Source organism: Sciurus carolinensis, chromosome 17 (genome assembly GCF_902686445.1).
Source record: "Sciurus carolinensis chromosome 17, mSciCar1.2, whole genome shotgun sequence".
NCBI classification, from domain to species: Eukaryota; Metazoa; Chordata; class Mammalia; order Rodentia; family Sciuridae; genus Sciurus; species Sciurus carolinensis.
In genome coordinates, this window is record NC_062229.1 from 22,492,066 (window position 1) to 22,517,465 (window position 25,400).

Sequence of the window (25,400 nt, forward strand, 5' to 3'; positions counted from 1 at the left end):
GATGTTGCCTGCCCCTGAGTCCAGCTGAGCCTGAAGCCATAATGTTCGATTCCTAAGTAATTAATTCCCTTTTTGGCTTCATGCAGCCTAGAGTTCTCATGGATATAGCCCTTATTAGTGATGTCGTCGGTGTTGTTAACCCCCATCTCTGGGTCTCAGTTTCCTCACCTATAAAATAGGTCGTTGTTGTCTAAGAGGAAGAGAGCCCAGGCACCAAGTGCCCTGTGCCATCCCTATGATACAGAATGTCCAGTGTTGTGTAAGGACACCCTCCCTTCTGGGTGCCTGTATTGGGTCCTGCTTCCTTGGACACAGGACTGTTTTCTGAGGGACACAGTTGAGCCCAGGCACCTCTGCCCATTTCAACAATCTACCAAGAGTGCTAAAGGCCAGAGGGAAGGAGGGAGTGGACATCTCAGGAATAAAGCAGGGAAACTGTCAGAGGCTTCAGGGTGAGCGCTGGAAGAGATGAGCCATTTCTAGGAAGGGCTGACTGGGTCCAGATTCTTTGGAAGTGACCTCACTCACGCTTGGGATCAGCTGGAGCCTGCAACATTGTCTGAGACTGCATTTCAGACAATGGCCCAAGGGCGATGTAAGGGCTGATGTGACAGAGCCTCAGTGAGACAGGAGAATAGATATATGCGTGTTATTGTTGAGGGGAAGACACCCAATAGCTGTCTAGTGCGTGGGGTCTGCTTCCCTGTCTCTTGGCTAGGGTGTTTTCACCCCATCCTGTCAGTCATTGGTCAGGGTTGCCTGGGGAATGGCAATTCCAGGTAATTCTGGCCCTCCAGCAGCCCAGAGCAGCTGACAGTCAACACAGGTGCCTGGTGTAAAAGTGGGAGGAGTCGGGGGCCTGCTACAGTTCCCATCCTGCCAGGGTGCTCTGTTAAAGGTAGAAAGCAGGGGGCTGGGTGTGTCATTCAGTGGTAGGGTGCTCACCTACCAAATGTGAGGCCCTCAGTTCCATCCTAGCATGAAGAAGGAGGAGGAGGAGGAGGAGAAAGAGGGGAGGGGAGGAGGAAAAGAAGTTGTAAATCAGAGAGGCCAGAAGCAAAAGGCCACATATTGATAGGAAATGTTTAGAAGCGGCAAATCCATAGAGACAGAAAGTAGACTGGTGTCTGCCAGGGGCTGGGAATGATGGTGGGCAATGGGGAGTGACTGCTAATGGATGTGAGGTTTCCTTTGGGGGTGATGGGAATGTTCTGGAACTATAAAAAGATGATGGTTGTATAATATTGTGAGTGTACAAAATGCACACTATAAAAGGGACATTTTATGTTATATAAATTTTACCACACACAAAAAGAAGTGTACACAGGTCTATGAGCCTCTAGTATGCTCTGGAGCTTCCCGTGGCTCCCATTGCCTCAGGACAAAATGTACACTCCACCTGCTGCCCAGGAGCCCTTTGGGGCCACACTACTGGAATTCCCCATCCCTGTAGCCCTGTCTCCTCTCCCACATTATCCCAACTGCACTGGCCTCTGGAAGCAGATGCTCCTCAGACAGCCAAGATCATTCTTGCCCCAGGGTCTTTACACATGCCATTTCTGTTACTTGGCATGCTCTGATTCACCTTCAAGTTCCCAGGGAAACATCAGTCACCCCTCTAGACTGGTCCCCAGTGTTGCCCTTCCCTTTCTTTTCCCTCTTTTCAGAACCGGGGATGGAACCCAGGGCTTCACACATGCTAAGCAAGTGCTCTAACATTGGAGTTACCCCCCAAACCCTTTTTTTTTTTTTTTTTTTTTGAGACAAGATCTCGATAAATTATCCAAGCTGGCCTCAAATTTGCAATCCTCCTGCCTCAGTTTCTCGAGTAACTGGAATTAAGGTGTGCATCACCACACCAGGCTCAGGGTTGCCTTCGCTTTGGACTTTGGATGTTTCCTTCTAGTACTGACCGCAGTTTATAATTTAACTGTCATTTTAGATGTTGGGTAGAAAGGTCTTCCAGGAAGAAACTGTTAAGTGCTCCTCAAATGTGTAGTGAATGAAGGAATAAGTGAGTGAGTGAAGAGACAGATGGAGAAACTGCCAGTGAACTGCCAGAGGGAATTTCACGCAGCCTTTGGACAATGGCCCTGGGCGGAAGCAATGCTTACTCATCATTTGACACAGGAAGAGACTGTCTTGGCTCAGATCTGATGCTTATTCTCCTAAGACCACAGCTGCCTCTGAAAACAAAGAGCAACAATTGCTGCCAGCACGTGCTTCGTCATTTTTACTTCCTTTTAAACATTCTTCAATGGATTTTCCTTTCAAACTGCATAGGCGTGCATTCTTTGTTCCGCTGAGGCACACGGCTGGGGAGGAGGGTGGATCAGGAAAAGTCCCCTCCCGGACACCACCCACTTCCCCACAATGTGGACAGTTTGGAGCAGACCCATCTTCTTTGTGCTCAAACACAGCCAAACATGCCTGTATACAGGGGGGTTGCCAGTATTTTAAACATTTTTTACAAAACGACACCATGTTTTCCAACTGGATTTTCTTCTTTTGCAATACCGGGGAGGGAACCCAAGGCTACGTGCATGCTGGCCAAGCATCCTATAATTGAGTCGCACCCACCTCCAGCCCATAACCTCACTGTAAATCGAAGTCCATCTGTGTTCACTGTCTACCCCGTGGCTTTGCGTCTCATCTGACCCACCGGGGAGGAGGAGCCTTACTCGAACACCAACACATTAAGGGGTGAAGTGACCCTGGCACAGTGGCACATGTGTGTGTATGAGGAGCTTCAAAACCAGATGAGGGAGCCAGGAACATGCTCCGTGGCAGGGCACTTGCCCAGCATGCATGGGGCCCTCGCTTCTATCCCCAGCTCTGCAAAACCAAATGAGACCTCCTGGACATCCTGGTGTTTAGAGTGAGATGCTGCTAGGTCTCAGTTTCTGCTTTGGGAAATGGGCTGGCCTCCGCTGGATGTGAGAGTTAGAGAGTCCAGAAAAGCCACCTCCTATCAGAAAATTGGTCATGGTTGGTTGGCCTGGGGACCATGTTTTGTGATCCTTTTTAATTTTCAAAATGAATCCAAGGTTGAGGTTTTCATCCTGGTTTGCAGAGAACTCAATTAACTTTTTGTTACTAAAGTCATGTCAGCAAAGATTTCAAACCATGTGGAAATGTATGAGATAAATTAAAAATTCCATCCTGTAACCTAGTCCACTTTGTAATAGGTAATGGTGGAATTTTCCAGAATTTGTTACGGGTGTTTGTATATTTGACTGACTTAATTTTCTTCCCTCTCTCCCTGCCTCCCTCCTTCCTTCCTTTACCTGACAGTGTCTTACTGTTGCCCAGGCTGAGATCAAACTCCTGAGCTCAAGTGATCTTCCTGCCTTGATCTCCTGATGTACTTCTATATCTACACAGCATAATAAAATACATTAAAACAGCACTGTATGGGCTGGGGCTGGGGCTCAGTGGCAGAGTTCTTGCCCAGCACGTGTGAGGCACTGAGTTCGATCCTCAGCACCACATAAAAATAAACAAGTAAAAATAAAGGCTTTGTGTCCATTTACAACTAAAATAAATATTTAAAAAACAGTAATGTAAACACTATAGGAAAGTGACTTTTTTTAAAGTAACTTTTCAGTTGCAATACTATAAATTATAGGAAGACACTGATTAGGACTGACTACTAGGCTCCAATAAACCAAACCAAAATGGAGTTACTCGTGCCAACATTCTACTTCACCATAAATGGAAACTGAGGTGTTTATCTGACCTTCTAAAAAATCAGGAGAGATAATAGCCAAATTCCCACACAGGCAGTTTTAGTTGTCATGATAAAGAAGTTTCCTTTGGTTTAACCCTCGCAAAGAAAAGTAACCTGAATTAACTCAATATCAACCAAAACAATCTGCTTTCTTTTCCTTTTTTGTGGTATTTGGAATTGAACCCAGGGCCTCACACATAATAGGCAGGTGCTCTACCACTGGGGTACATCCCCAGCCTTTTTCTTGAGACAAGTCTCATTAAGTTGTTGAGGCTGACCTTGAGCTTGCAATCCTCCTGCCTCAGGCTCCCATGTCACTGAGATTACAGGAGTGCATCACCTCATCAAACTGAAGTAATTTAATTCTTGCTGAGAGGGCATTTCAAGTTTGTGTCTTTCATGGTGTCACTGTCTCAACCTGTCCAGATTCTCCACTAGACCAGTGAGCTGTGTTCTTTGTATTGACAAAGCTGTTAGAGGCGGAAGGACTTTGAATCTGGTCATCAGCAGTAAAAAAGGATACATGTGGGGGGAACCTTGGGCTGCATCAAACTGGCCAATGAGGTGGGACAAATGAACAGTTAGGGAACTACAGGGCAGAGGGTCTTACTTCCAAGAACTCCGCCCACCAGGGCTTGAGCATGCCAGGCAAATGCTGTGCAGGAGCCACATCCTCATTTCTTCCCCATATGTATGTATGCACTGGGGGCTGAACCCAGGGGTGCTTTACCATTGAGCTATATCCCCAGACTTTTCTATTATTTTGAGATGGGGTCTTGTGAAAATACTCAGGCTGGCTTTGAACTTGTGATCCTCCTGTTTCTGCCTTATTTTTAAAATACATTTTTTGAGAAGTTGATAGACCTTTATTTTACTCATTCGTTTATATGTGGTGCTGAGGATTGAACTCACTGCCTCACACATGCTAGGCAAGCGCTCTATCACTGAACCACAACCCCATCCTCTGTTCTGCTTTTCAAGTTGCTGAGACTGCAGGTGTGTGCCACCATACCCAGCGCCTTCCTGTTTTTAAATGAGATACTACTTGATCCAGTCACAAATAAAAGCCTGTAAGATCATTTAACTCCATTTGTTGAAATTGTCTTATATATATATAGTTGTAGATGGACACAATACTTTATTTTTATGTGGTGCTGAGGATCGAACTCAGTGTCTCCCATTTGAGAGGCAAGTGCTCTACCGCTGAGCTATGATCCCAGCCTGAAATGTTATCTTTTGACAATAAACTGTGGATTTCTCCTTCTAGGCCCACATTGTCCTTTATCAGCTGATGTTATAGATGAAGGAAACCAAATCCTGGGATGGAGCAGTGACTTGCCAGAGTCCATCTGAGTTTGCTGGTTCCATTAGGATGGGACTTCAGACACTGTGGAGTATATCGGCTCACTATCTTTTCATCAAACATGAACTTAGTACTGGGGAATCTGAAGAGAAGATTCAGGCCCCAGAAGAGGAGCCTCTAGCCTGGGTATGGCAGTGGGATGTTGACAGCCCCAGCTCAGGATGGCCAAGAACAGGACTGGAGAAGCCAGAAGGGCAGTTGGGAATTTCTGGCTTCCTGGAAGAAGGGGTTGTGGAAGAAGAGGCTTAAGATTGGATGAAGGTCCACAAGCACAAAAAAGGGGGTAAGGGGCAGGGTGGGGTGCAGCTCCCTTAATGAGCTGGCAGCACAGGGGCCTCCTCCACCCTTGACTTTCAGGAGTAGAAACTGGTTCTTGACACCTGGACTCAATTTTAAGTCCCACTGTTGAGCTCAAGGTGTTGCTCCCTGCTGTGACAAGGGGCCAACCCATACTTAGATGGGAGACTGAGGCATTGCCTTCAAAAGAGGGCTTTGAAGGATCAAGAGGCCCCGACTGTGCAGCCTGGGACCCAGCTCCTCCTCTTTCTGGGCCTGCTTCCCCATTTGTACCATGGGAATGCACAACTGGCAGAATAGCAGTTGGGCAAGACTGTGGCTCCAGCCCCAGTAGGGGCTTGTCATCCCCAGATCCCCACATTAGCCCTTAATACCCATACTCCTAAACACATGAGGGAGGACAACTTATCCTTCTTTGCCTGGACCCGACCTCTGCTCCTCTCTTGAATGGGAGTTTGAGCTGACTGGGGAGGGTAAAATAGGGCAGGAGTGCCTGGAAGGGGCTTGCTCATACACCATGCCCATCTCACTGCTGGTCTTGCATGTCCTATATGATACAAAGGGAGAAGTGAGGCTCCATGTCCTGCACCAGCTCCCTACAGCCCAATTTGGTCCTCTATCCTGCTGGCAGGGACCTGTCTAAATGCATCAGCACCGGCCTCTTCCCCACAGCCTGGACCCTTACCATCACACTGCGGTCAGGTGGGGGTCCCTGCCACCCAGGCTCGCTCTCCTGCTATGCCTATTGCCTTTGTTCCTGACCTAAAGGGTCAAGGGCTGTTAGTGGAGAAATCACAGAGGTCAGGTGGCACAGGGAACAAGGGGTAGCTTTGATTATGCCCTAGATGTCACTCCTTTGGGAGGCCCAAGTGGACCTCTTGCAGTTGAAACCCCAGGCCAGGATTGGGTGAGGCTGGTGAATCATGGGCTGCCACTTCTTGACCCCCTCAACAGAAGGTCTGTACTCTCTGCAATTAACTCCCCATGCAGACCAGGAGCTCCCTTCCCACAGCCTGGCCATAGCCACTACCAATTCTCTGGCATCTCTCTGCTTCCCTGGTGATGCAAGGACCCCTCACTGGGGCAAGCCTGAGGGAAGAGTCCCGGGGCCAGCAGAGGACAGGTCCTGGGCAGCAGCATGCCTTCGGGTAACCCATTTGCATTACCACCTTCTGACAGGTCTGAGTGAAAACACATCAATGGAGATCACGGGAAACTGGGTTTCCTCTACATTTATTGCAACTGCTAAATGATTGACAACGTTCACAACTTCTTAGGTTCTTAAAAAACAAAACTTTCATTTGGTAACATCACAAACATCTTCTAGGTTTTACCAAGGACCAAAATCACTAACATTGTCTATGGGATTTCCAGTGATGGAAACAAGTCAGAGACGGTAAGCACCCAAAGTGGCAGGTTAGCACTTTCCGGATGCCTGTCGTCCTCGTGGAAGAGACCCTGGAACTAGAATGACAGAAAAAACAGTGACTTTGACAAGGTCACACACTTGCACATCCCACTTGCACGCAATGCTCCCTCCCTGTAGAATGGCCTTGGTCTGAGAGCAAGGGTAGCCTGGGAGGAGAGAGGAAGGGATACAGAGGTCTGGTGGCATTAGCGCTGTACCAGCACTAGGACACACTGCCACATTTCCCAGGTTCCCTGGGATCCTTTCACAGCTTTGATGCTGAAATAGGAAAAGCATCCTCCCAGCATTTATGGGATTTTTTAGGTTCAAGAAGTAGCTGTTCCTTTGACATTAGTCAAAGGCTTACTGAAACCACCTCAGGTCAAACAGATGTGTCCAGGAGTGGGCAGGAGGTTTGGGACCAGGGCCCACACACCAGCAATTCCTCAATATTTTGCTTTTTAATAAATTAAAACAAACAGGAGAAAGTGCACACAATAGTCAGAGCTAAGCTGGAAAGAAAGAGCTAGATCCATGCTGGGGTGGGGGAATGTGCCCTGCTAAGGGACAAAGGGCACTTCTCAAGAGGCCTCCATGGACTGGTGCTTGTTCGGAATTCCATCTGTTCACCTGACCCATGACTAACATGGAAGTTTCTAGAAAGGTGAGGAAAGTAAAGAAGGTGAACCTGGGGTTCCCCAAATTGTTTCACCTCCCACCCCTGCAGGCTGGCTTATTTGAGGGTTGGATTGAGGCCCATCCTCAGTGCTGGCACCTCCACAGCCATAAAGATCTGCCAGTTGCCAAAGTAACAGAAGTGACCAGAAGCAAGCAGGCCCCAGGGACTGCACCTGCTATGAAGAGAAGCAGCATGGAGTGGGGACAGTGGGCCAGATAGAACCCAGAGGTAGGAGCACAGCCTGGGAGGGCTGTAGCTTTCAGAAAGTAAGGATTCCTCACAGTCCTGAGTCTCACTCAGCTCTGTGGCTGACACCCTAATTGTTGCTGTGTACCCCAATCTCTGGGTGTCAACAGGATTCCAAATTTTCCAGATTTTAGCACACACGTAAAAGTTCAACATTGCTGCTTTATGAAGAAGGGTTGAGATGCCCCCAGTCTGAGCATTCCATATGGAGTTACAAGTAGGAGAGTGCTGAGGAATCTGGAAGGTTCTGTAATTACCTTCTTGAAACAGCAAACAACTGCAGAGCCAATCTTCTGAGAGCAGTCTTTCTGTTCTTTACAAAGGCTCTAAGGGAACAATTCTTTACATTGCTGAACATGCAACAGATGAAGTCTTGGAGAATTTACAGCCCCTTGGCCTTTTGTAGGGAAGACTCCATATGTACTCAAAAAAAAAAAAAATCCAGTGGCTAGGTGCAGTGGTGCACATCTGGAACCTCAGCTACTTGGGAGGCTGAGGCAGGAGGATCACAAATTCAAGATCAATGTGGGCAACTCAGTGAGACCCTGTCTCAATATAAAAAAATTAAGACTGGGAGATGTAGCTTGATGGTAGTACACTTGCCTAGCATGTGCAAAGCCCTGGGCTCCATTCTCAGCATGGGGGAGAAAACCAAAATCCAACAATACCAAATACAGCCTGTTTTCTTTGTGGATTTTAGACACACATACACTTAGGAAAAATTTCATATCTGTTTAATGATTACTCCCCACTGAATAGAGTTATATTAGACTGCTGCTAAAAACTGATGATGTCTCAGGATTTTTAAAGAGATGAAATGTCACTGATAATATAATATGTTCAATAAAGCAAGTATCTGAACTGTTCAGAGATCTCCATTCAGCTTTAGTAGCAGAGTGTAGGCCTGGAGATTACCAATCTATATTCCTAGATAAATTCTGGAGGACAGGAAAGTACAATCTGTACTTGTGTCTGCATGGCCTTTGGTGCTCCAGGACAGCAATGACCCCTCTTGCCAGAAACTTAACCATGGAGCTGGGTCCTTCGCACTTAACAGGCCAAGGTACTTGTGGGCAGTGCCACCTTTTGGAGAGGAACCAAGACAGATTTGGAGAGGACATGATGCTGAAAGCATTTGGAAGAGAAAAGGAAAGGCAAAAAGCATATTGAGAATGGTGCATCTGTTTTTCTTTAAGAGAAAGGCAGGCTGGCGTTGGAAACCTCCTCCCCAGAGACTGTAGATGTTGGTTTTCACGTACACACCACACCGCACTTGGCTCCAGGCAGATCCAGGGCAGGATGATGGTTTAAGAGTAATTGCAGCTTCAAGGTTTATCTTTTCTCATCAGTGGTTCTGATCTAGTCAGGAAGAGAACGATTTTGTTCAAAACTGAGAGTTGGGAAGTCATGGGTGAGGATAACTAAAGAAAGAATATGAGATTTAAAGGCCCAAGGCCCTTCGGAAGAGAAAGGATTTGAAGACCCTCAAAAAGGACGTGGCCAACTGCTGCTCCTTGTGGTTTCGGCTTCCATGTTCATCCTTATGCTTCCGGATAGCAAGGCCACTCCTGACTAGGGAACAGTCTGTGTCCTGGCTGCATTATGTGGCAGGTGGCTGTCATCTGTGAGAGAAAAGTGGAGCAAGAGAGGGGCCAGAAGTGGCCTGGTCCCATGTGAATTGGCAAGAACAGCCTGCATGCACGTCCTCAGAGCCCAGCACAGAAGCTACTGCCAGGGTGGTCAGGCCATGAGGCACAGCCCGTCGGGCAGGCTGGCTGTACCTTAGCTAGTGTGAAGCTCGTTGCTCCAGTAAACCTGGAAGGGAAGAAGTGGGACACATCCACATCCAAAGACCCTTTTATTTCCCTTACAGAATTTTGTGATTGTTTGCTTTTGAGGAAGTGGGGAGCATCGGCCTTTCTGGGGGGCACACACCAGGATGTCGGCATGGGCAGAAGTCCTCACACACCAGTTCTCACACATACCTATTTGTTGGCCCGTTTGTGTCTGTACATCTGCATCATTCTCTGACGGAACACGTCAAATGTGTCTTCTTTGTGCTCCTGCCCTTCGGCACCCAAGCCCTCCCCTTCTGAGGCAGTTCCCCTAAGAAATAAAATGGAGGGTTAGTTGTGCACCTGAGCCCACAGCTTGGGACATACAGACTGGGACATGGGCTAGAGTGATCAATAAGACATAGAAATGAAGGACACATACAGAGACATCAAAAGGAAGGGAAAAATCAAGATAAAAAATGGGAAAACCAGGAGCACTCACTTGTCCTCAAGAACACTAGTCACCTCAGGGTGCCCGGAAACCCTGGTCCCAGCAAAACACCTAACCCAGCAGGAGCTATCTCAGCAATAAATGAGATGCCCTCTGGATGTTGTAGGTAGGGTCTCATCAACTCTGGGTCTACATTTTCCCATCCTGGTGAGCCTGCTTCCCGGGGAAGGGAGCATGATCTGAGGCTTATGTACCCCAAAACACCACTCAGCTTTTATGACCATAATAAACAGGGCTGAAATGACTAGGGCCAAGAAGCAGCTGAACAGTCTGCACAGATGCAGGAAGGAGCCATGTGAAGGTGTGTATATAAATAATCGGTTCTCATCTGAAGACTCCTTTTGTTTCAAAAAAACAAAAAACAAAACCAAAAACAACCAACCAAACATAACCCCCCCACCAAACCAAAAAAACCTAACTGCCAACTTTAAGCCATTTTCAACATCAGAGGGACCAAGACTCAGGCTGCAGGTCAAAGGTTTTAGGGCTTGACCCTGTTTACTTGTGGGGGCTGTGAACCTGTGCCACGTACATGCTGACGGGCTCCCGGATGCCCTTCCCACAGGAGCCCAGGCCATGGCCCTCCTTCCAGCCCATCTTTTGTAGCATCTGAAAGCCCAGATTCTTGTCGGTCAGCTTCTGCTGGGCGAAGTCCAAGTCTTTGGGTTTCTGAGGAAAGAGAAAGAGCTGGGCATGTGGGTTGCAGGGAAGTCCCTGGAGCCAGAGTCCATTCTGAGCTGCACCTGACACTCCCAGTGTCCTCCCTATTCCCCAGTCACCTCCTGACTTCCTGCAACATCCACAACACATGGGATTTCTAAAGGGCAGGGGCCTGAGGGGATGTCCCTTCATGGGCCAGAACTGGCCATCTGGCTCTGGGGCCTGGTCACTGCTAAGACTGAGGAAAACCACAGAAGCAGATGGTGGGTCCTGGGGTCAAGAGATCAGAAAGGGTGCTTAACGGAAAAGGAAGGGGGCTCTGTGATGATCAGAGAGCATACTCCAGAGCCGGGGCCCTGACAAAGGAGGGGTCCAGAGAGGCAGTGGGGAAATCAGCTCTTCTGCCCCTCGCCATCTCCCACCCATGGCTTCATTTACTTGCTACTCCGCCTCCCCTGTTTTTGTCTTTCCCAGGGTGGTTCTACTTGGGTGCCAAGGTCCATATCTGGCATCAAACAGAACTTGCCAAGAGCTGGTACTGTGGAGAACAGGGCCTAGGAAGGGCGCAATGGGTGATGGGAAGACTGAGTACCCTCAAGTCATAGGGCAGAGGCCTTGGGAAATTAAAAGTGCCCAGCCCAGCCCCTGCCTCTGGAGGAGGAGCAAGCGAGGCTGAAGAAGGAACTTCCATCCACTCTTAAAAATTCATGAGCAACTCATGAAGTGACCTAGATGGGTAGCCCAGGATTTTACCCTATGTGTACTGTTCCCTCTTCTAAGACATTTACTGAATTACCTGAACAGACTGCTCTGGAGAGGGAGGGAAGGAAGGAAGAGAAGAGAAGGAAGCAGGAAGTGGCAAACTAAATGGAGTAGTCCCCTCAATGGTCCTGAGGAAGACTGAGGCAGCTGGCATTGGGGATACAGGGATCATCTGATTTGTGAACAAGTATGGGAGCAACTGGGAGAGGGCTGGATGTCCTGGGTGACAGGCTGAGTGCTATGAGCTTAGGGCCCTGTGGGTGGATAGCCCTCGGTAGCTTACCCACCTGGAACACAGGCCTCGGAGGCACGATTCAGTCACCACTAGTTATGTGCATTGAAGTGCCCAGGAATATCAGCTTCCCTGGGGTTGGGAGTGTGGGGTTCCGGAGAGGCCCTCTAGGTTATCCCTGGAATACAGCTAGGGGCAAGAGCCGAGGCAGAAAAGACTGGGGCCAGGGGTCCGGACATCCTGCCAAAGGAAGGCAGGCACAGGACCTCAGGTCAGGAAAAGAGGGAGAGGAGAGTCAGGCAAGGTGCATAGTCTTGCATCCTATAGGGGACAAAACAACCTGGAGAGGTGTTGAGTTCACAGACACCGAGGTATATCCCTAAGGTATCGAGCAGCAGTGTTAGTATGTGTGTGTGTGATATGCAAGCTGCACCTCCACACTGCAGGGAAGTCTCTGCAGGGTGTCAAGGAGGGGAGGCAGGAGAGATAAGCTGGGACATGAAGAGAGGGACAGATAGTATTGCAAAGACACCAGGTGGAAGCTGCCAGCACTGGGAGGCCTCTTACCACCAGGATGTGACTGTAGAATGGAGGAGATGCTGGAGGGAATGCTGAGCTGAGAAATGGGGTCTGTCTGTTCCTGCCTACACCCCTTCAGGAAAGCTGCTGAAGGGCAGAGGGTTTGGTGGGAGGAACAGGGTGGGCTTGGTCTGGATGGATCTTTGTGAACATTCAATTTGTGCTGAACAATCACACTGCCCAGTTTTCTGCAGAGCTGGAGGAAAACTGTGCTCCGGGGCTAGGCTAAGGTGCCACGGAGAAGAGCTGCAGGGGTGGCTTTTTGGCCACCTGCCATCACCAGTGGTTGTAGGACACCCAGCAGGCACAGGGTCTGTTTAATGTTCTGGGTACCTCCAACCTACAGGGCAGGTGTGGCTATCCCATTTTACAGATGTAAGCCTGAAGCTCAGGAGTTACATGCTAAGGTTACCAATGGACAGGTGGTGACGCTGAGCTTGAATCCAGCTGTGCCTGCCTCCAAGGCTTGGCTGTGCCTACACTGGGCTGGTACCCTTGATCCAGGCAACACAAACAGGCACCAGGTGTCCACTCAACTCAGTTCAAACCCCTGGATGTTAGTCAGGATGATGAACTCCTTGCCTGCCTCCCTGACTGCTAAAGACCTACAAAGTTGCTCCACTGTGTCCCACATGACCTGCCTGGCCCACATGCAATGTAGTCTGTCTCCTCTCCACCTGGAGGACACATCCCTTTCCCAAGCTCTGCCCCAGGGCATCAGCAAATGGCAGCTTCACCCTCCTAATTGCCCAGGTCAATTTCTCTGGGGACACCTAGTCTATGACTTTTGCTCTTCCATACTTAGTTACCAGTGAGTCCCACCAACTCCACTGTCACCTTTTCATCACTCTCCCATACCCTGGTCCCACTGTCTTAAGTCTGAGCCTCCTTCTGGGGCCTCTGCTCTGCCTGGATCCATTCCACAGGTACTCTACACAGAGTGACATGTCTCTACCCAAACCCCTCTCTCAAGTCCCCAAAGGCCTCCCTCAGAGAAGGGCCACAGTGTTGACATCTGTTTGTGATCCTATTTACGTGACCTGGGTCCCCCCATCCTGTCACTCCCCTCCTGCTACATTAGCCTCTTTCTGGCCTGGGACTGGCCTGGGCCTCTGTCCAGACTATGCTTTCTTTTTTATTTAAATTTTTTTGTAGTTGTAGATAAACAGAATGCCTTTATTTATTTCTATGCGGTGCTAAGGATTGAACCCAGTGCCTCACGTGTGCTAGCAAGCACTCTGCCACTGAGCTACAGCCCTAGCCGCAGACTGTGCCTTCGTAACATCTCTATAGACTCCTCCTCACCTCCTCCAGGTTTGGGCCAGTGACACTTGCCAGGGAGACTTTCCCTGGCTTCTCTGATTCAGTGACATACTCCCAACCCCACTTTATTCCCCATCTTCCCTGTTTCTATTTATAGTACCCCCTCAACTGAGTCACGCCCATGCCTGGCACTTCTGACCTCCCTGCTGCAGCCTCTGATAGACAGAAGGGACCTGGTGCATGGAAGTTGTTACTGAATACACGCCCACACTTTCTTACCAGCAGATCCACAGAAACCCTTAATCACAGCCACATTCTATAAAGCTTTAACTTCTCAGTGGCCAAGACATTACCTTGCTTATCTCTCAAGTCTTACTCTACCCATCACACCTCTTTGTTAAATGGACTAAGAACCACCCTCCTGTATCTCGAGTGGTTTTAAAAAGTCCCTTAAGAGCAGTCTCTGTTGTATTTTGTCTAATAACATCTCAGAGTGAAATATGGCTATCCATTACTTTTTTTTTATTCAGTACTTGGGATTGGACCCAGGGGCGTGTTACCACTGAGCTACATCCCCAGGCCTTTTTTTTTTTCTTTTCAAGGCAGGGTCTTGCCAAGTTGCAGAGGCTGGCCTTGAACTTGGGATCCTCCTGCCTCAGTCTCCTGAGTCACTGGGATTATAGACATGTGCCCCTGTGCCTGGCTTGCTTTTTTTTTTTTTTTTGAGATGGGGTCTCACTATATTGCGCAGGTTGGTATTCCTGGACTCAAGGAATCCTCCTGCCTCGGCTTCCTGAGTATCTGGGCCTGTCAGTTTATCACTGTTCCTGGCTTTGCCTGAGTGAAGACTTGTTAATAAAAAGCTCACCTTCTTTTTGGACATGGGACGACCTCGAGGCCTATCATAGGCAATTCGAACTGGTTCATGGACTGGAAGACAAAAGAAAAATATATGTACACAGACATCACTTTCCCCAATTTCCTTATGAGGAGACAATTTGTTATGAGTTTTGGCTCCCAACCTCTCTGATAATAGAAAGTGCCCTACATTCTGCCCCCATAGTGGCTGCTGGGTCCTGGCTCCTCTCAGTAATGGCCATGACCCATAGAGCAAATGTAGAGGCTGGGCATGTCCAGAGTCAGCACCTTGGCCCATAGCAAAAAGGCTCACCTAAGAGGTGCATTACTTTTAAAAAGTCTACTCAAACCTAAAATCTTCCACATTTCTAACAAAGGACCTGCTGTGTAGATTATTTTCCATGACCACAGAAATTTATTTTTATTTTGGCAGCGCTAGGATGGAACCCAGTGCCTCATGCATGCTAGGCTAGTGCTCTACCACTGAGCCCCACTCCCAAACCTCAGAGGAATGCTTTCCTTTAGCAAATAAATTATGTACAACATTGCCCTCTCAATTTCTCTGCAAGTATTCCACTGGTAACAAATTAAAGTCTACCTGACACTTCTAATAAAAAACAATCATGCAGGGTTGGGGTCATAGCTCAGTGGTAGAACACTTGCCTAGGATGTGTGAGGCAGTGGGTTCGATTCTCAGCACTGCATGTAAATAAAATAATAAAGGTTCAATGACAACTTAAAACTATATGTATTAAAAAAAATCAACAATTATTAAAAAAAATCATGCTTTTCATATGAACTATTAAATCACTCTATTACTATTTTTGATGAAGGGGAGATCAGCAAACCAGTATTATTTCATTGACTGCTCCCCCCAAAGAACAGAGAGCATCCAAATAAAAATAAAGAATATCTGACAAGCATTCTGATGCTGGGTTGCCATCTATAGAAGTTCTGCAGGATGGAGGGTTATGGTGAAGAGGTTAGCAATTCACTGCAATGCCAAAGTTTCCCAATACAAACACAAGAACTGTTTCTAAAGGACACTGCTGCTTATGAATGCAATAGCCTCACACAGAGGTACCCTTGATGGATGCCTATGAACAGTGTTCTCTGTCCTTCCACCGCACCGTCATGTCAGGGAGCAGATATCACTACCCCAAGACTTCTGGGAACTCAGAAGGCAGGCTATTCCCCCCAAGGGAGTTCCTATGGCAGATGACCCAGGCCCACAGTCGGGGTGCCTCCCCTTGGACTCAGGTCATTAACAGATAGCTAGCAGTTCATGGAGTGCTGGAAGCCACAGCCTAACAAAGAAGCAACTTCGGGCCAACTGGAAACATGGGTTTTGCATTGGCATTATGGAATAGTATTCAAAACTGATGAAAATATTTTTAGATTAAAATCACAAGACTAGGGCTGGGGCTGTGGTTCAGTAGCAGAGTGTACACTTAGCATTCATGACACCCTGGGCTCGATTCCCAGCATTGGAAAAAAACAAAATGTAAGAAAAACACAAGATCAGAGAACACCATGCTGTGTTGGCCACTTAGGAGCCTGCATACAGGCCCCTAGGGGTAGATACTTGGGGGGTAGTGTCTTACCGAAGCACTGAGGTCACCATGAAGGTGGGTAACTATGGGTCAATCTTGCAGCTGAGCGACAGCTGAGGGCAGTAGATTCTTCAGAAATGGTCAGGCAATATCTCATGGCCTCCAAAGCAAGAACCGTGCTGTCAAGGGGAGGAGCTCACCTTGTGGCTCCTGGATGAGACACACCCTCTTGGGAGCTGGAATCATGCCAACTTTCAGTGATTTGCTGCTGATCCTCTTCCGGGGGAAGCATGTGCTAGAGGCAGCCTGTGATAAGCCTGGAGTTCCTGCTGGATCATCCTCAGCACCTTCGCCAGGGAGGCCATCAGCAGGAGGGCTGCCCTCAGAGCCTTCAGATTTGTCAGCTCTTGCTCCTGGTCTGGAGGCTCTGTGAGCAAGGGCCTCCTCTCCCCCTTCATCCTCCTCGTCCTCTTCGTCCTCCTCCTCCTCCTCTTCCTCCTCCTCGGGCATCACCTCTGGGCTCTCCAGCTCAGCCTCCTGCTGAGGGTGCTCATCCTCTAACTCTCCCTCCCTTTCCGCATGGTCTAAGGGGCTCTCCTGAGAGTCTGCACTCTCACCGCCCATGCTGGTCTGAAGATTGAGGGATGATGATGTGAAGCAAATAGATGGGCACAGTTCAAACACTTTCTTCCGGTAGAATTTGAAAGCAGAACTATTTTGGTCATGTAGAAACCTGTGACACAGATGAAATATGCTATTAACCAGAGAATACCTCTAAACATTTTTATTTGCCAGAACTGCCTAGGATAAATCTAATGAAGCTGAGGTGGAAAAACAGAATGAACCACTAGGACTCTTCTGTCACAGCTATGGTTTGATGGTGCAGGTTCTCAATGAGATAAAGTGATAAGAACTAGTAATTTAACAAAGGAACCCGAACCTAAGAGGCCTAACTGCTTTTCAGGGGAAGGAGATGAAGGAACAAGGAATTTGTAGACAACCATGGACTGTGTTGAACCAGCTTTGATGCTGCAGCCAGGAGATCTGACATGGGCAACACCTCACCCTTTCTGGTTACTTCACTGGTCTCTCTGGGCCTTCACATATGCATTTTGATTCTCTGGTTCTTCTCACACTGAGCTCTGAGACACATAGACAAGAGACACTGCAGACACCCAAGTACCAAAGAGCTGTGAGGCAGGCCTCAGAGGAGGGCTTATCACCTGCAGAAGCTCCTCTACTGAGTCCTGCAGCACAGCATGTGGACATGGTCAGGAAGCTTCTCAGTGCCACAGAAGTCTAGTGGTCACCTCTGCCCTTAACCACAGTTGTGGGGCTGTGTGGCTGGTATGAAGATGTAACACTCCCAAAGGCATAAAAATGCACGTGGATCAAAGGAAAGACAGCTCCTTTTTCCTGAATAGGACAACTCAACTTTAAAGAAAGATGCCAGTTCTCCCCTAATTAATGTATAAACATCCCAATAAAAACAATTTTCCCTGGATTAGGACAAGATGACTCTAATACTCATTAAAAAGTAAACATACAAGAGTATCTGGGAAAATACAAGACCAATAGGGGTTCCAGTCTCATCAAATACTGCAGATTTCATAATTAACTGCCTTTGTGGGATAAAAGAGTCAAGTGGTCCATATGGCAGACCAATAGAATATACTAGAAAAACCCGAAACATCTGATGACCATGGCCTCTAAAATTGCTGTAATAAAGGTAGTGTTTTCAGTGAATGGTGTGGAACAACCAGACAGTTTTCTAGAAAAATATTTAGGGCTGGGTACATGCCTATAATGCCAGTGACTGAGGAGGCAGGAGGATCACAAATTTGAGGTCAGCCTAGGCAACTTAGTGAGACTCCATCTCAAAATAAAAGGGGGGCAAGAATGGAGGAAGGAAGGACTGTATAGAGGGAAAAGAGGGGTGGGAGGGGTGGGGGGGAAGGGAAAAATAACAGAATGAATCAAACAACATTACCCTATGTAAATTTATGATTACACAAATGGTATACCTTTATGCCATGTACAAACAGAGAAACAACATGTATCCCATTTGTTTACAATAAAAAAAAATAAAAAATAAAAAATAAAAAAATAAAAGGGCTAGGAATGTAGCTCAGTGGTAATACATGCTTAACCTGTGCTAAGCCCTCGGTTCAATCCCCCAGTGCTGTGGGTGTGTGATGAGGTCGGGGGTACATACCACAGGTCAGGGTTATCGGTGCTGTTTTCTATGCTGAATTGCTCAATCTCTGGTCCCACCTGAGCAACAAATCTGGCCAGTTTCTCTGCAGTCTCCATGGTCTTCATGTCAACTACAAAACATAAGGCGCCTGTCATGGCTTCTGGGCTGCTGCTACTTCCTACATAAACATTGTGGGGCAGTGAAAACTGACCGCAAAGATGGCCCCACATGTCCCTTCCAGTATTTGCTCTTTGCCAAGTGACTATGTTCAGCAAGAGATGGACTCTATTTTTCGCCCTTTTAGAAATGGCTGACAAGATATGACAGAAGTGTCACCTACCAGTTACAAATCTGTGCCTTGGAGGCCTCAAGTATCCACTGTCTCTTGTGGAACCCCGCCCTGTTAAACAGGTGAGCACACTTGGTCTGGCTGCTGGGGGCATGTGGCCCAGTTACCTGCTTTCCCTCAGTTCACAGCCCCAGACAACCCTAACACTGAGCACAGACACACACGCAGGCCCAGTTTAGCAGATACTAAGGAATACTAGACGCCTCGTGTGTATAGCTATAGTATAGCTGTCACAGGCAGAGAATGCAAGAGTTGAGAGTATTCCCACCCATGACTGAGCCTGGTTGTACAGAGAAAACGTAAGGCTTAAAGTGACTAACAGAAACAGAAGGGTTGTTGGTCAACTCAGAAGCCAGGGAGGTCAACTAGCCCTCAGCAGAGTACTACAGAGGTCTTGGTGAGGATGAGGCAGAATGAGAGACAAAGGCAGTCCATGGAGTATGGAGGGAGTCAAGGATATATAGATGGTTGCTGCTGGTTCTGCATCTAAGGAATTAACCAAATGCTGATTGAAGATACTCCAGCCAGACATGCTGACATATATCTGTAATCCCGGCTGCTTAGGAGTATGAAGCAGGAGAATTGCAAGTTCAAGACCAGCCCAGGCAAGTGAACAAGACCCTGTCTCAATATAAAAAAATTAAAAGAGCCAGATGTGGTGGTGCATGCCCGTAATCCAAGTGGCTTGGGAGGCTGAGGCAGGAGGATCATAAGTTCAAAGCCTCAGCAACTTAGCAAGGCCAAAAGCAACTTAGTGAGACCCTATCTCAAAATTTTAAAAAAGGGCCAGGGATGTGGCTCAGTGGTTAAGTGCCCTTAGTTCAATCCCTGGCAATAACTAAATAAATAAAGCTTGGGGTGTAGCTCAGTGGTAGAAAGCCCCTGGATTCAATTACCAGTACTATGGTGGAAAAAAATCAACAGAAATACTCAGAAGAAAGCTACTTATGTACTGAACATGTATTGATTTTTTTCTTGTTCATATTCCCTAAATAATGTAACAACTATTTATGTAGCATTTATGTTGCATTAAGTACCACAAGTAATCCAGAGATGATTTCAAGTCTGTGAGAGTATGTGTACAGATTCTATGCAAATACTATACTGTTTTATATAAGAGACTTAAACACCAGTGGATTTTGGTTTCTTTAGGAAGTCCTGGAACCAATTCCCCCAGAGAACTGATGGAAGACTATAGTAAGAAATAGAGGGCTGGGGTTGTGGCTCAGTGGTAGAGTACTTGCCTAGTATGTGTACTGGGTTCGATTTTCACCAAGTGCATATAAGTAAGTAAAATAAAGGTCCATTGACAATTATAAAAAGAAAAAAAAGAAACGAAATCATAGGCAAAGGGCCTAGTATCAGGACCCTGCTGGGGAGCACCAAAGTTCCACTCTCAGGAAAGGAAGAGGGGATGATGACAGGACTTACTCTGGGCCCTCTAGAGAAGCAAGGAAGAAAGTACTCCCACATGTGCATGTCCTTCTCAGGTCTCTGTAGCTACTGCCTCCCACCTTGCCCAGGCCACTGAGCAACTAAACCTACCAGAACTGTTCTCAGTTCTGGTAAGACCTCTGAAGATGAGAATACACTGGGGTTCACAGGAGGGGGTCAGGAGGGGACACCTACCGTCAGTAGATGGGCTGGGAGAGGAGGTGTGAGGGGTTTCAGAGACATCCATTTCTGCTGGCCTAGGGGATGGGCCTGAGGCTTCTGGGCTGGGATCCTGAGGAGAGGGTCTGGTTGGGTCTGGTGGGCAGTCCTTGGCAGCATTGTTTCCATCTGGGAGGGATGACTTTGCCTGTGAGGAACCTGCAGCATGCCGACCATGGTGTTTTAACCTGGTGCCTGATGACAGAAGGGTCTGGGTCCCAGTGGTTGCTCTCCTTGCCTTCCAGCCCCGCAGTCCCTGAGCACGAAGGAGTCGCCGACGCTGCCAGGGAAGCAGTCTCTTTTTGAGGTTCCGGACTGCCTGGGCATACAGCATGGCCCGCACTGCACACTCCGCAGATGTTGGCTTCCGGTCAATTCCTTGCAAGGTCTGGCTCATCCGCTGGGTCTCTGCCAACTTCAGCTTGTAATACTTATATTCCAGACTGTTTTCATCAGACAAAAACCTATGCAACAAGACAGACATAGCAAGACATCTTGTGAAAACACCACACATTTCTGCAAAGCCTTTCTTTTCTTTCTTTTTTTTTTTTTATGGTACTGGGGATCGAACTCAGGGCCTTGTGCTTGCAAGGCAAGCACTCTACCAGCTGAGCTATCTCCCCAGCCCACTCTGCAAAGCCTTTCTAAGTGGCAGCCTACCTGCTGTCCTCTGCTGTTTGAGGATCTCCTTCTGGCTTCACTGAGAACCCAGAGAAGGACCTGGGACCCCAGCCCTGCCCAGAGTGACCAAAGAACAGTCAGGAGTCTTGACTGGTTGAGTTCTTCTCAATTTCTGTCATCTGTCACAGCTTATGGGGTTTTGCAACACAAACCAGTCACCCTGGAGCCATAAAAGCTGTGGGGCTGCCACTACACTATGCTACCAGCACTGTGGCAGCAGAAGTGATGCTCTTCAAATGGTCCAGCCAGGCTGAGTGCTTGGTGGGCTTTCAACTATACCTGTGAGGCAGTAATGACAAGACCTATGAGACAACTAATGGGGAGCATGTGCCCTAGCTAAGGAATCATGGCGGGGTCATAATGCTGAGAATAGTACAGGAAACAGAAGGTTGTGGCCACAGGTGTAGCTCAGGGATAGAGTACTTGCCTAACATGTGTGAGGCCCTGAGTTCCACTCACAGCACTGGAAAAAAAAAAGGTGGGGGGAAGGAGGGAGGGAGGAGAAGGAAGTGGGGAGGGAGAGGGAGGAAGGGAGGGAGGGAGGGAGGGAGGGAGGAAGAGAGTGCGTATGTGACTGTGAGAGCGAAGGCCTAGCTAGGTGAACTGACAGAAAGATACCCATAATATGGTCAATGAGAATGGAAAGCTAAAGAACAGTTTTGTCATCTGAAACTGCTATGTGTACATTCCTGTGCCTATATATATTTGCTTTTGTCATATAGTTTGAAAGAATATAAAGCAAATTTAATAATGAGCTCTGGAGAATAGGACAGAAAACGATATTGAGAGGAATTTTCATATTATTTATATATCCATAGGAGATTGGCTTCTGAACCTCTACAGATCCTAAAACCTATGAATGTTCAAGTCCTTTCTATAAAATGACAGAATTAGCATAGAGCCTACACACAATTTTCCTGTAGACTTTAAATCCTATCTGGATGACCTAGACTACTTAATGCAAAGTAAATGCTGTGCAAATTGTTATTACACTCTATTACTTATGGAACAGTGACAAGAAAACAAAGTCTGTACATGTTCTAGACAGACCCAATGTTTTTTTCTGAATATGGCTGATCAGCAATTAGTTGCATTTGTGAATGTGGAACCCACAGATTCCACATTTGTTTTTTGTTTTTATTTTTAGTGCTGGGGAACCCAGGATCTTGTGCATGCTAGGCAAGTACTCTATCAGTTAACTACCTTCCTGTCACTTCTTTTTATTTTGAGACAGGGTCTTGCTAAATTGCCCAGGTAGGTCTCAAACTTTCAGTCCTCCTGCCTCAGCCTCCTAAATAGCTGGATTACAGATGTGAGCCAGCATTCAGCCTGGAGATAGACAGATGTACATATATATATATTTTACAGCATTATATACTGTTTTTTATTCCCATTAATCCTTCCCCTTTACTATCCCAACTTGTTTCATCATTTTCCTTCTAGCTCCATTAGCTGAATGCTTTTTACCTCCACTCCTTATTTCTTATAAACACCTGAAGTCAGTTTCTGCTAAGTGTTGTGGCCACACGTCGTATAGTGTGCTTTCCCTGCTGCTTCCTCCTAAACTGTCTCTCATTTCAGTTCTGAATATCCCATCACTCAGTTACTTTGAAGCCAGATGGTAGTGCACACCTGTAATCCCAATGACCCAGGAGGCTGAGGCAGGAGGATTGCAAGCAGTTTAGTGAAGCCCTCAGCAACTCAGTGAGACCATTTAAAAAAAAATGAAAAGGGCTGGGGATGTAGTTCAGGGGTAAAGTATCCCTGAGTTCAATCCACAGTACCCCCCAAAAACCCCAGAAGTTACTTAGATGCATGTTTTATTTTGGTTGCTGCTGATCTTTAAGTTTCTGCACTGTATAATGTAGACTGTGTAAGTTCTATTTCTTGGCATGTGGTATGATTTTCTCTGTGATTGTATATATTAACACTTCTGTGCATGTTCAATTTGGTTTGTGTTAAAGGTTGTGGCTCAGTGGTAGAGCACTCGCCTGGCATGTGTGAGGCACTGGGTTCGAGTCTCAGCATCACATATAAATAAATAAAAAATAAAGGTCCATTGACAACTAAAAACATATTAAAACAAACAAACAACCAACATGAATAAAGATGCTCCCAGAGACTTACATGGGAGTTACACTCTGATAAACCCACTGTCAGTTGAGAAAATATCATAAGATGAGAATGCATTTAATACCTTTCCCCACCTACTAAACATCAGAGCTTGGCATTACTGACCTTAAAAGTGCACAGAACACTTCTACTAACATTAAGTTGGGCAAAATCATCTAACACAAAGCCTACTTTTTAATCAAGTGTCTCAGCAGGACACAGTGGCACATGTCTGTAATCCCTAGCTACCCAGGAGGCTGAGGCAGGAAGATCCCAGATTTGAAGGCAGCATGAGAAACTCAGCCAGACCCTGTCTCAAAATAAAAAGGGCTATGGATGTGGCTCAGTGGTACAGTACTTGCCTAACATGCAAGGTCTTGGGATTCCATCCCTACCACCACAAAAGAATAAAAGAAAAAAATAATAAAAGAACGCAATACTTGCAAGCTGGCACTAGGTTCAAACCTCAGCACAATTAGTTATGAGCCTTTCTGTGCTTTAGTTTCTCCATCCATAAGGTGGGGAGGATAAAATTAAGAGATAAGAACTACTTCATTATGTTGCTGATACTTGAATCACACACCTTTTGATATGAGGCAACGCTGTGAATAGTGCCAGCAGTCATTAATTGCTCAACAAATATTAGCAGACTATCTTCTGTTTATGCTTGTTTACTATGTTAGTAAATCCTCTATATCCTTATTTGGATTACATCATCTACCCTTTTCAGAGAAATAGACTTGCATCTCCTGTCAAGGTTTTAAATTATCTATTCCTCTTATCATGGTTTTGGGTTTAAATAATTTCTCAATATTGTTTATTCACATGGTTCAAAGCTATGTAGTTTGTGCATCCAGACTCACAATTAGGGCTGGAGGCTATAACTGTGTGTAGAGTGCCTCGCATGTGTGAGGCCCGGGGTTACAGCCCCAATACTGCAAAAACCAAAACAAAATAAAAGAACAATAACACCAAAACCTAACTCTATTCTTATTCTGAATGAGAAAAAGGACTGGGCACACATTCCCTCTCCTTCCCTGCACTGCCTAATTTGTTGAGATATCTGAGATTCATTCCCACCCCTGGTATCAATTATTTAGATTTTAACTTTGAGGACCTTAGACAATGCTGCAGAAGCTAGCCAAGAGGAGCTCTTAGTCATACGCTTTATCCTGAACATGTAAATATGCAGACCTAGGGCTGGGTTTGTAGCTCAGTGGTAGAGGGTTCGCCTCACACCTGTGAGGCACTGGGTTCGATCCTCATCACCACATAAAAAAATAAAATAAAGGTACTGTGTCTTGTCTATCTACAACTAAAAAAAAATATTAAAAATAAATAAATAAATATGTAGACCTAGTGGGCTGCCTCTTGAGAACACAATGAGGACTGCCCCCCTCTCAGGGGACAATTTAGAAGATGTGAGAAAACCATCTGAGATGTGTGCCTTCATCTCTTCCTCTTGCACTTTGGGATCATTTTCCTGGCTTATGGTTTTGCAGTTTCTCTCATAAGAGAAGGAAGTCTGCTACTTGCTATTCCAAATGAAGAAGCAAAGATGCAGTGAGTATCTGCACTTTAGTGCACCAGATTGGGGTGGGGTACCTCATGGAAATGCAGTGGTCAGGTCTGTCCACAAGGCTCCACCAGGAATAAACCATGCTTTCCCCTTCCCCATTGCAAAGGATGTATCAACTCTCTGTTGGCCCTCAGAGAAAGAGATAATGGCAGGCTATTTCCTGGAGTATGACCCTTTCATTTCCAAATGAATAAAAATAAGCTATTATACCCAGTTCTCCATATCCATGGGTTCTTTATCCTTGGATTTGATCAATGGTAGAGCAAAGTATTAAAAAAAACAAAAACAAAAACAAAACAAAACAAAAAAAAATCCAAAATGTCTTGGGCTGGGGTTGTGGCTCAGTGGTGGAGCACTCGCCTGGCATAGGTGGGGTGCTGGGTTTGATCCTCAGCACCACATATAGATAATAAAATAAAGGTCCATCCACAACTAAAAAAAAAAAAAAAAGAAAAAAAGAAAAAAAGAAAAAAAAGAAACCTTGTCTTTACTGAACATGAACAAATTTTTTTCTTGTCAATGGTAACTATGTACATAGCATTTATACTGCATTAGGCATTATAAGTCATCTAAAAATGATGTAAAGTATATGGGAAGACGTGCATAGATTCCATGCAAATACACCATTGTATATGAGGGACTAAAAACTTCCAGATTTTGGTATGCATGGGGGATTTATGGATACTGAAGGATGACAGTAAATGATTTGGGGGCTAGCACAAAGGGAATCATCTGATCAGAGTCTAAGAATTCCTCAAACAAGCTGGGTGTGGTGGCACACGTATGTGATGCCAGCTAGTTGGGAGGCTGAGGCAGGAGGTTCACAAGTTTGACACTAACCTGAGAAACTTAGCAAGATCCTGTCTCAAAATTAAAAAAAAAAAAAGAAGAAGAAGAAGAAAGAAAGAAGAAA

General features: G+C 46.5%; 1 protein-coding gene across 9 annotated transcripts in view; it reads right to left on the reverse strand.

The window, feature by feature from the left end:
* Positions 1–6,601: 6,601 nt before the first annotated feature.
* Positions 6,602–25,400, reverse strand: part of Sugp2 (SURP and G-patch domain containing 2) — a 32,229-nt gene continuing 13,430 nt past the window's right edge. For 2 of the 9 annotated variants that reach the window (XM_047531863.1, XM_047531859.1), the window contains exons 5-11: positions 20,092–20,579; positions 18,132–18,243; positions 16,117–16,649; positions 14,374–14,435; positions 10,542–10,696; positions 9,709–9,829; positions 6,602–9,082 (exon numbers count right to left, since the gene is read on the reverse strand). In XM_047531863.1, the coding sequence (XP_047387819.1) occupies positions 9,709–9,829; positions 10,542–10,696; positions 14,374–14,435; positions 16,117–16,649; positions 18,132–18,243; positions 20,092–20,579 (1,471 nt within the window). In that variant the 3' untranslated portion in view covers positions 6,602–9,082. The other 7 variants (XR_007105916.1, XR_007105915.1, XR_007105917.1 and 4 more) reach the window with 7 other exon arrangements.